The sequence below is a fragment of the Ciconia boyciana genome, chromosome 8 (genome assembly GCF_034638445.1).
Source record: "Ciconia boyciana chromosome 8, ASM3463844v1, whole genome shotgun sequence".
Taxonomy (NCBI): Eukaryota; Metazoa; Chordata; class Aves; order Ciconiiformes; family Ciconiidae; genus Ciconia; species Ciconia boyciana.
Genome location: NC_132941.1, coordinates 36,271,867 through 36,286,731, shown reverse-complemented (window position 1 = coordinate 36,286,731; position 14,865 = coordinate 36,271,867). Strand labels below are relative to the sequence as shown.

Genomic DNA, 14,865 nt, shown 5'->3' with positions numbered 1-14,865 from the left:
TCATTTTATTCTGATTGTTGTTTTGGCTACTCTAAGGATAGGAAATTCAAAAGACAAGGAAAAGCAGGAAGTCATCAGGAATGGATTTGCAAAAGCTCCCATGGATATAAATGCATATTCCTTGATATGTAACTATGGTATAAGTAGAAAGGAGAGATTCTTAGAAAAACGCTAGTGATACTGAATAGGCTTATTGGAACATGACAGCCATATTCCAAACAATTTTAAATAACTATACATGGGATGACATGTCCAGTCAAATCTTCTGAGAGGGAAATAATTGGAGGAGCCTTGATTAATTGGAGTTTCTAAGTAAAAGTGAACAGAATATGATTTTTAAAGCCCAGGAAAAATAAAGCTTTTTCATCTCATCAACTAGAAGGAGGCGTATCCCCTCTGATAAGGAGATATGCAAGAAAAAGAAACACGAGGAAAAATAGGAAATAAAGAGGAAAAAGAAGAAAGAGAATGTACTGTCTAAATGACTCGCACAAACTGGCTCTCTAAACCATGCTGGACATACTGGATAAAACAATGAAATATGTGTGGCCTGCAGAGAGAGTCCAATTATTAACAATACCATAACCAACTCCACATAAGCTGTTGGTGTCTCTTGACATTATTTTCCAACACTTCCACCACTTTCTATAGCAGAATGATAAATTCACAACTTGCCTACAGTCATACAACTACAGCATGAATTTTTCTGTATTCAAGAACACAGGGTGAGTTCAACTCTCAGCATTTTTAACCTGTTTTATTAAAGCCCAAATTGAACAATTTCTGTCAACAAAAATCTTGGGTAGGTGTTTACAGCTTTCAGCTGATGGAATGAGATGGTTTTCAAGAAACCAAAAATTAATTTTGTTGAGGTAAGATTAAAAAGTAAAATTAATCGGCACCATTCTCCTCCCCCTCTTTTTTCTAGGCTGTGAAAAACCTAATTATTTAGGCAAGAATAGCTGTAAAGTAATCCATGACATCCATCAATCATATTCCTTTAAGCCTCAGAAACCAGGCACACAGTGAATTTACTTCAGTTCACTACTGTTGAAAGTATATTACATATAGTTAACCTGGAAAAGAATTTACACATTTTTAAAATGCATCTTGAATTACCTGGGATCCACTCCCTAGGCCACATCCTACTCCACCAGTACATTTACATTCCTCCCTCAATTCACTTCTGCTAATTTATCAGTCACTGTTCAACCTACAAACTGCATCACCTCACCACGATCCATCACCCAACTGTGCCCGAACTGCCAGACGAATTGGACAGACTTCGGGCGGGATTTTTGGCATTTCCGCCTACCCCTAAGTATCAGCAAAATAACGAGCAGGTCTAAATTTAGCAGAAGCCTTTGCTCTTTGCTAGGGCGATTGCGCCAGGAAAGCTTACCGCCCCCCGAGGAGACGTGGCTGGCCTTTACGCGGGGCCAGAGTGCGGGATCGGCCCGGCCGTTCAGCACCCTGGGCAGCTCCGGCGCCCGCGGAGGGCCAGCCCGCTCACGCCCGCCCGAGCGCTCCCGCCCGCCGGCGGAAGGCTGCAGCCCGCCGGCACCCCCGCCTCCTGCTTAACGCTGATTTAACTGCATAACACTTGTGTTAATTTGCTGAGGTTTATGCCCCGTTAGAAGTTTGCAAGACTTCACAGCAGCGAAATCACTCTGTTGTAAAGGGTCTGAACAAGAAATTTAATTCTTCTTTAGGAAAGAAGGTTGTCGTGAGTCCATGTAACTTAAAACAAGTAAGAACAAGACGTCACCACACATGCTCCTCCTGCATGCCTTCATTCCCTCACTGTCCTCAAAATAAAGGGTCAGTATCGATCTATAGCACCAACACATCATGAGGGCTTCTCAGAAATTAATTCAATGCATACACACAATGTGCTACCCTGCTCTACGCTGGTTGGAAATTCAGCTGGCGAAGAATCAGACAGATGGGACGAGAGGAGCCACCCCTGGAGAACGTCTCTTCAGCTCCAAGTTAAGGTGTTACACAAAAGACCTAGGACCTATCTGCTATGCGAATAACACTCAGTCTTCAGAGTTGTCACTGCGTATGTCCCCTCCCAACAAGACCAAATTCATATGCAACATCTAAAAAAAACAGGTAGAAAACTGCTTTTTTTGGTCTCTTTTTTTTCCTCAACATGCATCACTTCCTCACACTCTAGACAGATTATCAGACTTAGAGAAACAACTTCTAACTGGCATTTTGATATATGTGCCTCAGGAATGAGGGAACACACAACCAATTTGGTAAACATTTTGGGCACAATTCATATTACTTCTCTAGAAAATTACTTGTCTGTCTTAGAATTTATCAGACTTCTCATCAGCTTCTTAAGTTACTAGACATGTATCACCATAACAGAACCTTCCTTGTCAGCAGGAAGCTTGTTAAAAAATAAGTCTATGTATTTTGCCCACAAGAAAGGATTTGGGAGAGACAGAACAAAATACTTTTCAAGATACTTAAGAAGGCTTTTCCGACAATTTCAGATTCAGTTTTAAGGTTACAACTTCCACAGCTACCTAAAGGGAACTGAACATTCATCTTCTTCAGACGGTTTAGAAGTACCAATGTCAACACATACTATTTAAATATAATATATCCTCTGATACAACCTTATTACAATAAACAAAAAAATTTAAAAGTATTTTATTTCTTGGGTCTTCTTCCAGATGCAACTAATGACTTAACAGACTGCTTGAACAGCATTTCCATGGAGGAATGCCGAAAGTTTGAGCAGCTTACTCTTTCTGGTCTGGACTTCTCATTCTTTCCGCTCAGCTCACCATGCCTGTGGCTCCTCTGTACTTTTTCTGCTGCAATATCACATCTTACAACAATCAATATGTGGGAAATTAGTTTCACATTTTTCATTTCATACAAGACCTTTTTCTGGACTTTTTATAAAACAAGTTAAAAAAAGAAAATAAATAAATTCCACTCTTAACCTAATATTATCACTTACAGTCAGGTTTTAGACTTACCTTATGCACACTTTTAGGGTTTTCAAGCCATGCATAATACATTTCCTCCACATAATTTGAATTACTCCCACTCAGGAATGGTTCTGAGGTTCCTGATGAAGCATACCGTTGGCCGTGTAAAAATACCCTTCTGGCTATATGTTGCTTTTCCAGAAGTTTAATGCCATGCCACTTCAGCGTAGCTGAAAACAACTTCAGATGACTCATGTTTGTTTATTAGACAGAAGACCCAAGTCTATCAATAAAGACAAAAACAAACCTAGTCAGAAAAAGAGCCAATGAATTGCAGATGCATTTCAGCCTCACAGTGAAAACTGAGGTTTACGGCTAGAGTGGTCTTCAACAAAGCTCAGGCCTAGGCACGAAGTTCTCTTCAGGAGAGAGGCCACTCCATGACTGACTGTAGAGCTACACTTAACAGCAGTGGAAGCCTTGGTGATGGCCATCCCCACATCAACCAGTTCACCTCACAGCTTCTGTAACTGATAACATCATCCTGGTTCCTGAAGCAATCCTAATACCACTTGTACCGCATGCTCCCTGAGCCCAGGTTTCCTGGGAACAAATGAGTTTGCTAATCATTGACTTCTCTGGAGCTCTTGGCAACTGTAACTGCTGTCTCTTGGTTGTAGGAAGCCGCAGCCTTTTGCCAAGCCAAACTGGGGTAGGTTCAATGAACAGCATCAACTGCAAACACAGTGGTTGCAAAAAAGCCTGCTACCTTAAATTTATGCCATGAATAATGGAGCTGACAAAATAATTAAGTGTTAGTGAAGTGTTCATATTGACATTAGCCTTCAATCAAACAGTGTTACACTAAGAAAAGGCTCCCTTTAATTTGCTTTCCTAACTAGCAACATTTATCTTGTCCTTCCAATGACCTCTTATGAGCTTTTTAACAAGGAGAGCAGATTCCCTGCAATTTTGAATACAGTGAGAAAAACAAAAAGGCTTGAATCCTGGGAATGCTGAACACCATCAGCTCCAGTGCTAGCAAATGGAATCAAAGCTCACCTTCAGAATAAAAAGAACAAATGTAGCTTACAATTAGACCAAAAATAGTATAATCTTAATGCTGAAGTTGCTAAAATTGCAAAGGAATAGCAATAATGTGAAAAGAAATTATTAGTTTTGTTCTCACTTTAGAAGTATTTGGAATGCTACAAGAACACAAAGGGTAGGACACTAATTAAGAGGAAAATAAATTCAGATTTAACTCTGAGGTGTCTCTCATTTGTTTTGTTGTCCATCTAGAGAAATAATTTATTTGGTCAGAAGGTAAAATCCAAGTTTTTTGTTGTTTCGTGTGACTAGTTGAACAATTGCTAAAACCAAACAAAAGTACTGAGCTGCCAAATGAACTTTGAAGTGTTTTAAAAACACCACTGTCATTTTGAGTCATAGGTCAAATTTTGTGTTACCTATTACATATAAAGATTATTTTATCTCTAATTCAAGAAGTAATAGATACCTTAAAAATTCTGTATAAACATTTTCTGTATATAAATCCCATTAGATTATTTTCTCACTGTTTTTCCTCTTCCCCCTCTCCCTCCAAAAAAGGAAATAGACGGTTATAAAATTCCTAAATTTATAAGGGATAGGAAGAGCTATATTTTTCATCATCCAATTTAAAAATGAATATTGGTCTTAAAAAAAAAAAAAAAAAGGCTCCTACTGAATAAAAGAGTATTACTGCATGTTCTCTGGCATCACATTTTTAACATGACATTTTTAACTCCACATCTATTTTGAAAGCTGCTGACTGGGTCCCTTTCCTTGTTGCTGACTTTAACCGTATCATCCCAGCAGTGAACTGTCCTCCTTTATCACATCAAATTCCCTTATCTCCTCTTTCAAGACTTCTGGAGCCTTTTCACTCTCATCCACTAGCAGATCTGATGTCTAGCTCGTAACACCAGCTGCCATCATCCCCTTACTGAATTTTCCAAACAAGCACTTGTTCACATTCTCCATGGTGCCCAGATACATGGAAAGTATTCTCCCAAGGCAGTACCACCCAAACTAGTATACAGTCCTCCTTTTAACCTACAAAACCCCCAAACCACACACTCTTCTCTCCCCACTTGGCATTTTCAGCAAATTGGCAATGATTAGGCTACTAGTATGCTGAATCCCCTATACATTAGCATTATTTCCTATCTACTTATATTCACTTGTCATCTCCCATTTCACAGATTCAAAGCTTATTACAACACCTATTTCCTCCTGTGTCAACACCCTGTCTATGATTAGGGCTCCTAGTATTTATGTTCCTACAGTTGCCTATCAGCACCATTTTGAAAGCAGATTAAGTCCCGCAAAAGCTCAGAGCAACTGGAACAACACTGACAGAGTTAATATATTGTCAGCATATATAATTCTCTTTAGGATGTAACGGCACTAATAACACTATGTACGCATCACATCATTTTGCAAAACTTGGTAAGATTTCAACACGTTGTAACAGTAAGAACTGAGAGGTCACCATGGCACTTAGGTCTGTGCTCATTCTGATAGAAATGATTATTCCACTTATCTTATTCCCTGCAAATCCCATCCTCTACTACTATTAAACTTCTGCACACATACCTGAGGGGTGGATACTCATTCCTAAAGGGTTACCCACCCTCATTTAAAGTGCTTTGCAAAGAGCTGGCAGAGAAGTGAATGAGAGGAACATTTTTCTCAGTTTATCATACTACAGCGGCAAGCTTCTTAAGTGCAGGTAATTTCACATTCGTTCTTCCTAATAGGTCTGCCTGGAGAATGCGTAGATCTTTCTTTTAGCAGCTAGCAAAGAATGCATAGCAAAATAACAACAATTTGTCAGGGAGATTTCAAAACGGATGCAAATGACATAATACATAATAGAAACAAAGAGCTTATAAGTAGTATCACTTCCCTCTAGTTCCATTTAAATTTCAAAATGGGGTCAGAGCCATGCTTCACGTTGTAACTACTGTATACGCAATCTGTAAGAGCAGATATGGGCTATGTCACTCCTGTGAAGATATAAAGATCACCGGTGAAGAAAACTGTTATCACAGACATTACTACCATCTCATGAAAATGTAATGCCTCCATTTTTATGCAGGTATGAAACAAAAATGGACAAAGCCACCAATCGTGTAATTCCAGTCAGAGTTCAACTACAGATTAATTTCACTCAACAAAACTGACTTCTTCCTAGTTCTTCCTTTCACACACACTGCTCTTCAGCACAGATGTCAGCTGTCAGCAGCTAAACGAATTGGAGACCACCAGCATGATCACAGACCATTCCAGCCCACTCATCCTTGAGACTGTCAGTCAAAAATCAGCACACAGGACAGCAGGCAGAAGTCAGAAATAGTTAGGATTGTTCCACTCTGCTATGTTTCCTAAATCAACCCTGAAATGAAAACAGTGATTGGCAAGGAATCAAGCTGAGCCAAGAGCAACTTAAAGGAAGGTATTAATTAAATCTCTACTGGAGGTCAAAAATAAGAAAGAAGCGGTGAACCAAAAGAACAACCTGATATTTAATGCACCAAAGCACCCTTAAAATGGTGGAAATAAATGAAAGCCCTAAGCAGCTGAAAATTTCTGCAGCTGTTCTGCAGTATGGCATGTGCGTCTCAAGCTACGAGCTAGCTTTCACCTTGGCACTTTCAAGTCTAGAAGTGACCTAATGTCATGGACAGTCTTGTGAATTATTCTACCCAGGTTTCTAGAAGGTAATAGAAGCATATGAAAAAGAGACAGCAAGACACTTCTGATAGTGAAGTGTTTATCTAGATTTTTTTTCAAGATCACTTTAAACATACATACATTACACAGGCTAGTATCATCAATCAATATTCTCCTGGTATTGCCAGTACCCTTACTGAGTTTCTTAACACACACATGAAGACCTGCTACCAATGCTAAAAAATGTTCTTTATGCTCTGCAGAAGTAGTCATTAATATGCCTGGTCCATATTTCACAAAAACACTCCTTCGTCCACTATCATAGTCATTTTCTCCTATATTCCCCATACAACTCAATCCTAAAGCTCTTCTTAAGATTGAATAATACTCATAAAACAAGGCTGACAGTGAAAAAAACGGACAAAGATAATAAACTATCTCCAAAAGCCTGTCATGGATAACTGAAACTAGAGAGGCATGGAATATCCTTACCAAATAAGGCTACTTCAGGAATATATACCTCCACATGCTAAATGTTTCTTTTCCCTCCAGCACAGATGTGCCATACTGTATAAAGAATAATTCTCAATCCAAAAAGTTGACCTGGAGGAAGTTTACAAGCCGTGTATTCACCACAAGGCATACACTGTAAGTCTTGGGCAATGGTGGCATCTCTGTGCAATAAAACTACCTCATATATTACCCTCCCCTCAAAAAAAGTCTTCAGTGGGCACCAAAGGGATAACAACATCACAGACTCTAGGCTACCAAAACGTTGTAAAAGAGCAGGGGGTAAATACCTGGAAAGGGTTTTATTCTGCTGCCCCTGCCCATAACGCAAGGACACATCCTTCCACGGCCACCCGGCAAAACCTTGCCACGCCAGTGTCCTGTTCACCTTGGCCGCGACCAGAGGCCAGAGCCAGCGAGGCTGTCAAGGCGCTCCTGGCTACGACGGGGCTGAGGTATCACTGGAGCCCGGGCGAGGAGGGCCGCCTTCCCCCTCACTCCAGCTGCGGCGCCCTGACGGAAGGCCGCTCTCCGGGGCCCGGCCCGGCCCTGCGGCACGTCCCCTCACAACCGCACGGCAACGGTGATCCCGACCGCCAGGCACGCTCACACGGGCCGGGCGTGGCCTGGCCCCGCCACGCCGCCCACAGCCTGCCGCCACCGAGTCGAGCTGGGTCCGGCCTCGCCGCCAGCCCCACCACCCCCGAGCCGAGCTGGGTCCGGCCTCGCCGCCAGGCCCGCCGCCCCCCGCCCCTCGCCGGGGCTGACAGACCTGCGGGGACGGGGAGGCTCCGGCCCGCCCGTGGACAGCGCCAGCGCCGCCTCCGCCTCCGCCTCCGCCACCGCCCGTGGCACAGGCCGCGCCGAGGGAGCGGCGGGGCGGCGGACCATTACCTGCGTCACGTGAGCCGCGCGCCGCAACGGCCGCGGCGCCCGGTGCGCGCGCTGAGGTCACGGCGGGGCGGGGCCGCGGGGCGCTGTCCCCGGCACCGCTGCCGACAGGCGCGGCCGCCGCGCCCCCGCCCGAGGCCACGCCCCCCTCTCCACCGCCCCTCTGCGCCGATCGCCCCCGACGCCATCTTAGGGGAGGCGGTCGCTGGGGCCGCGGCTGCCGCTGAGGTGCGAGGCAGAGGGCTGTCTTGGTGCCGGTGTGCTCCGACAAGGCGCCGGCCATTCCTGGAAGCCCCGTGGCGGCTCCAGTCACCTCTCCCGGTCTACAGTGAAAGCATTGCTGCGCTGGATGCCGCCCCGGCTGGGGGGCCTATCCCTCTGGTAGGGCCACCTGCCATGGGGTGTCTGCAACAGGAGATCTACCTGGCAGGAAGGAAAACAGGATAAAATCAACATCCATCTGCAAGATTCCTGGGTGATTGTCAAGAAAACTGGTGATAGAAGCGGACACCTTTGCAGCTGCACAGTGTGAGGCGTCATGGGGACATAAAAGATTATCCCGGCCTTGAAGACAGTGTGCTACGACTTCCTCAGGTTGATCTTCAGGCCTATAAAGATACCAGCACAAAGAAAGTAATTGCACTTGACATTAATGGCAGAGGACAGCATTAAACTTCATGTGTATGTAGGAAGCCCTTTGGTGATCCATGCCCAACAGTTTTCATTAAAAATAGAATATAAGTATAAACGAAAGCACTGATCGGATAAATAGCTGTGAAGGGGGCATGAAAGGAAAACACATGTAAAGGACAAGTTGTTCATACAACTCCTCTACAGGAATGACTGGAAGTTTCATAAAGGAAATGTAAAGCATCCCAAGGACACTTACGCTTTCTCTCCAAAATTTGTACATAAAGTAGACTGAAAGTAGTAGACCTTGACAAAATGATTGGAACTACGTTTAAGACTTTTTTTTTGAATGAATTATTGTTACAGGTTATGTGGCCAAATATAAAATGCAAGACAATACAGTTTTAAGTGTTCCTTTGCTGGCAGAATTTTTATTTATATCTTCCAAGTCCTCTTTTCTCCTGGATGTCTTCAACTTACAAATGTTTATCCATCTTCTGTAATAATTCACAACATGACATATTTGTTATTTACCTGCTCTTAATCAAGTTACACAGTACATACAACCAAGGTCAGTCATCTATATAGACACTAAAATTGATATTTCAGGTGAGTATTGACACCATCACATAAATACCAATGTTTTATAATTTTCTGGGTAAATAATAAGATACGGATAATGGGAAAACTCCGCACGCCTTAAAAGGAAGGAGGAGAGAAAGAGAGCTATAATTTGTTTTGTGCTAAGGGTATACTGCAAAAATGAGTTTATCAGGGTCAGGTGGGCAGAAATGGAAAGTAAAACTCTTAGGAAGGAACACAACAGGCTTCATCTGGTGCTTTGTCGCCTAATGGTTATGCAGATTTTCATGAAGCTTATTGGTTATTACAGTTGTTGATTACAGTAAAATTAATTTATTCTAGATAAAAAAACCTTAATCCTCACATAAATAAATCAAAAGCCTTATTATCATCTCAGCAGTTTTCCTAGCAGCTGTGCATCTTCAAGAAATTGATAAATACTGCAAAGTGAAGGTGTGAATGATTTTGTGTTAACATTTTTGTGATACAGTATTTAGTGCAGGGAATAGATTGTGCAGCAAGACGGCACAGGAAGCACTGTGGGACAGCCCATCCCATGGATGGTGCAGCCAGGGAGGGTGACTGCCACGCTGGCTGGGGGAGCCCATCACCACTGCAAAATAAAATGTGTGCTGAACCAGTTACTTGCAACTAGCCAGATGCTGGTTGAGCCTTCTGGCAAGTGGTGAAATATTGTTAGATGCTGCAGCTACTAACTGAGTTTTAACCTTATTATGAGCAGACAGAAGACATCTTTAGAGCAATCATGTTATGCTGACCGAACATAAATTCAATTAAAAATTATAGTGAGGACAAGCAGACCTCCCGTCTACTTCAGAGGGAAACCCACATGCCAAATCTGACTTCGAATACCATTGCAGTGAACAGGGTAAATACGCTTGGATAGACAGTAAGATACTACAGTATGTTTTCAGTGCTTATGTTGTTCCCTGAAGCCTTTGCCCAATTTCACAACATTTATGTTCTGTCTCTTTTCTTTTTTTTTTAATTCTTCACACAATGGGAATTTGTGTGCTTGAAACAGCAAAATTCTGGTTTATTGTGCTTTGGAGCAACTCCCAAATTCTCCAGTATTCATTGTAACTGGATTTCTTTCCCACCTCGCCCATTCAGCTTGTGGTGCCTGCCCCACCAGCTCTTGCTGTAGCAAGGCATTGCCTTACTGCTGCTGGCTTTCCTTCATTCGGTGTCGCTTTGCCACCGTTCTCTGCCTCCTGAGCCATACCTTCTTACCACTCATCTGTTTCCTCTCTAGTGAGCCCCTGTGATGGACAATCAGCTATTTTCTCATGATTCTAGTTTTAATTCTTAAAATTTTCAATTGCAGTTCACATTTACCTGCCCATTTATGTGTCTACTTGTATACTTACCTGTCCCTCCCACCGCCCAAAGGAAGATACATACACTGGCTTTGCTTCCTGGTAAACTATCACACTTTGAAATTGGCAGGAATGAAAGTCCATCAGTGGAATGAAAACTTAGAAAAATTGCAACTCATAGCAGACGCAGGGCCAAGTTTGACAGCTTGCTTAGCATCGTTCTCATGCCAGCTCCGCACTGAAAAAGTGTTACGCGTTAGAGAAGTTTTGCATTGGATAAAATGTATAACACAGGATAGTCACGACAATACCCTTGAAATGAAAGTCAGATGTGAAATTGTCTATTTTGTTGAAAGACACACTGCTTCACCATGGTTTATTTTTATATTTATCCTTATTTTCAGTAGCATGTCAGTGTTAATCTGACATGCTTTCTTACTTATTCCTGCCTTTTTTATGTCTCAACTCAGGCATGAGTTAACAAAACTAGAACCAACCTATTTGAACAAACCAAAGCATGTCTTAACAAAATCAAGCTGTTTTTGGAAACACACCATGTTGCCCACTGGGGGCACAATGTGACCCATCGTTTGTTCCACGGTATGGTATTGCATGACTCTCTAATGCCTTGCCTCTGTCTTTGCTTGGTTTTGGTACATCGGTTTTCCTTGCCGGATCAGCAGCTACTTGCAATCAGCATTGCAGTTCCTGTGGTTAATTGCTTCACACAACTCTCTCTCTAACGCAGCATGACTTCTCAGTAGGCTTGTTTCTTCAAAGGGTAGTCTCATAGGAGGTGGTCTGGATACGGGATTACTCATAGAAGGACAATCTCATTAATAGCTTCCCCTCCTGAGACAGATATATTTATGTATTTTTGGCAACTCTTCATTGTTATTAGTAACGTAACTCCACTAGAGACAATGTTTACCAGAAGTTCTCTTAAGCCAAGCACAGAAACTCCATTTTACTTTTTTTCCCCGATGTGTTTATTACACATGAAGACTACAAACTAATGTAGTTTCAAATCTAAAGTATCATCTCTTTTTAAAGCAAGGCAATTTGGAAACGGTAAAGCATCTCTCACTTTGAGCCTAACAATAAATGCAGTGAATATCCTATGGGGTTCTGGTCATTAGGCTTGTCTAATATTTAAATCTGAGATTTAAAATATTTAGACCATCCTAGACCAAACAGCTCCAATGAATGATGCAGTCTGTTTTCAAAGGTGGTTTTTTTGGGTTTTGCTGTTTATCCTAGGTAGACATTTCAAGGAAGTGCTAAAAAACTTTTAAAATCCCTGTGAACAGTAGCAGAGTAATGGCACTCACTCTTCCAGTTGGGATTCGCACCAATTCCTTGTACAACATTTCTCCTTTTCTGTAGCCCTCTCAATTGGAATATCCTGAAATTATTTGGCAGACACCTCCTGTGCTGGACACAGGAGCCTTTCCTGGGCAGCGTACATCACTTGGGGTGGTCACAGCTGCTTTGACCCTTCTCCCAAGAAGTGCTCTGCATCTCAAGCAGCTCATACAGGAGGGTAACCACAAATTCTTGCTTCAAGCCACATGCAGCATAATGAAGACCTTTCCCCTTCCAGCCCCGGCCCAGCACTCTCTGCTGTCATCACATGCCACCGTCTCCCCGTGCAGCATTCAGCATCCTGCCTGCTGTTAGGCACCCTGCACCATCAGTGCTCCACTTATGTCCATTAGTGTGAAAAAATATTAATTTTAAACATACTTTTCAGCCTGCAGTTCATACCATGTTTTCAGGAGGAACCAAATTACTTTTAGCAGGAACTGACAAGTGCTAAGTGCTGCCAGGCGGTTCCTCTGGCAGATTTCTAATTCAAACTTCCCTGGGTTTGCTCCACAGCTTTTGTTTTTATTCTAGCAGATGTATCTGCATTGAATGGGAAAATGTTTTTTGGTAGCACTAGTACAGATCTGCTTTGAGCTGCTGTGTAGCCAGGGAAACAGTACTACATTTCGCGATGAACTTGCAACACTCCCTAAAATGGCACGTGCTTAGGCGTTGGCAGAAGGCTTGTTTGAGATAGCACAACGCAGTGCTTCATGCTGATGTTCTCAGCAGTTGGCTCAGGTGGGTTCCAGCATCTGGGAATACCCTTCATGGACACTTCCCTGTAGTAGCTACAGTGCCACATTCAGCACATTTTACTACTACAAAGTCAGCAGGTGAAACCATGACCTTAATGAATCAGCAGCAAATTTCCATTCACTTCAGTGCTTTCCCCCAGTCTCTTTTATCTCCCTTTTTTTTGTCAACTGGTATCGTTTATCAGGCTTTTCTCCCTCCCCAGTCCTGCATGGGAGAAGCATATTAATTACCTCTGACACCTCCTGCAGCAAAGTTTATATGGGGAATTTCACATGGGTTATTTCCATTCCCTTTGCTTGCCGAAACCTTGGCTGTGTGTGCCACGAGCTTCAGTAATATCCCTGACTTCTTAGAATAAACTTCCCATGGTAAAGGAGACACAGGCTGCTGGGTGTCTGAGGGACAGAAAAATCAGTCTCAGGTTTCACACTGCTTCTTGTATTGGGCAGGTTAAATATGAGGCAGCGAGGAAAGCCAACAGCATTCTGGGCTGTGCCAACAGAAGCACAGCCAGTAGCTAGAGGGAAGCAATTACTGCCCTTTCCTCAGCTGTAGGGATAACCTGGGGGGGGTCAGCAGGAAGACAGAACGAGCAGAGCCAGGCTCTTCACAATGCTGCATGGCAGAAGGATGAGAAACAGTGAAATAGGAGTGGTTCAATCTAGATAAAAGGAAAACATTTTTCACTCAGAGGAAAAACGAACACTGCAACAGGGACCCAGAAATGTGGTGGATCCTCCATTCTTGGAGGCTTCAAGACCCAACTGAACAAAGCCCTGAACAGCCTAGTCTTACTCCAGTGTTGATCCTGCTTTGAACAGGAGTTGCCCTGGATGACCTCCAAGGTTCCTTCAAACCTGACTGAAGGTATGATTCGTACCAATTTCATAACAGAAGTCATGTCAGATCTAAGGTTAAGCATGCAGTCATTATTTGGTCAACAGACAAACTCATATCAATAGTTTTATATGGTAGCATCTATCTTGGTTTTAATTATTCTCTGCTGTATTGTTCTGGAGAAAACTGTAGCTTAGAAGTACAGTGTTTTACTGGAAGACCAAGATCACTGAAGACTGCTCCTTAACTGATTCTAGCCAACAGGTTATTTTCAAGTGACTTTCTTCTCCAAACATATTCCTAGGTAGAATCAAACTGCAGGAGCCCATTTGTCTGGCCACGGATCCGTTAGAGAGAGACAAGCTAGGCAATAGAGCAGAATGAAAATCAGGAAAACACAACCTCTACCTGGCTGTTTCACAAGTCTTTCCTAATAAGTTAGCCCACTACAACTACAAGAACAAAAGCAACTGTTGCTGTAATTATTTCTGCGATAACTAACTGTATTGTCATTAAAATCTCAGAGTAAATGAAGAACAGCATATACAAAGCAGCAAGTGAGTCAGTAAGAGAGGTAGGTCAGGGAGGAACTCTGGCATACAACATTTATTATAGCTGCCAAATAATCAATTCATGTTGAAATTAGCAAGAGCACTAAACTTAATTTGTCCTAGTATTTTAATGGGAAGTTAGTATGTTGTCAGGAGAAACAGCAAGAAGTTTTCCCACTAATTGTGGAAGTAGATCACCACTGGCACTGCAAAAAAGCCTGCCAGCATTTGGCATGTTCACGATGAATGAAGCACTGCCAACCGCCCTTTGCTTAACCAAGAAAGAATTGAAAATACTATTTTTTCTATTTTACTAGTGGATTAGGAGAAAACTGCTAGAAAATTGTTTTCAATATTTGCAGGTGTTTCATAAGAGAATCCTAACAAAAATAGGGAAAAAAATCTTTCTTTTTGATAGCTGTCTTTTAGCTATGTCTAAAACACACTACATTTCTTTAGATTGTCCCTTTAGGTGAAAATAAAACATCAAGGTACCCTGACTTCATCATACTCAACTGGAAAATTATCCTCATCTCTTATTCTGTACCACTGGCTGTGTTTTCTTCAGGAGGATCTATTTTGATTTTTAAGGCTATTTATCCTGATGAGGGAATGTGTAATTATCTTCCCACTTCTTTCATTTGGAAGAAAATAAATAAGGCAAGACAGTTCTCCATCAGTTAAAACTTCTGGGGTATCTGAGATTTGTAGCTCTCACTG

The 14,865-nt window shown here is 42.3% G+C and overlaps 1 protein-coding gene across 1 annotated transcript in view; it reads right to left on the bottom strand.

Moving 5' to 3' along the window:
• OGDHL (oxoglutarate dehydrogenase L) overlaps positions 1-3,212 on the bottom strand; it is a 53,801-nt gene extending 50,589 nt beyond the window's left edge. The window contains exon 1 of the mRNA XM_072870224.1: positions 3,006-3,212. Coding sequence (XP_072726325.1) covers positions 3,006-3,212 — 207 coding nt within the window. The remainder of the gene's footprint in view (positions 1-3,005) is intronic.
• Between the last annotated feature and the right edge of the window lie 11,653 nt (positions 3,213-14,865).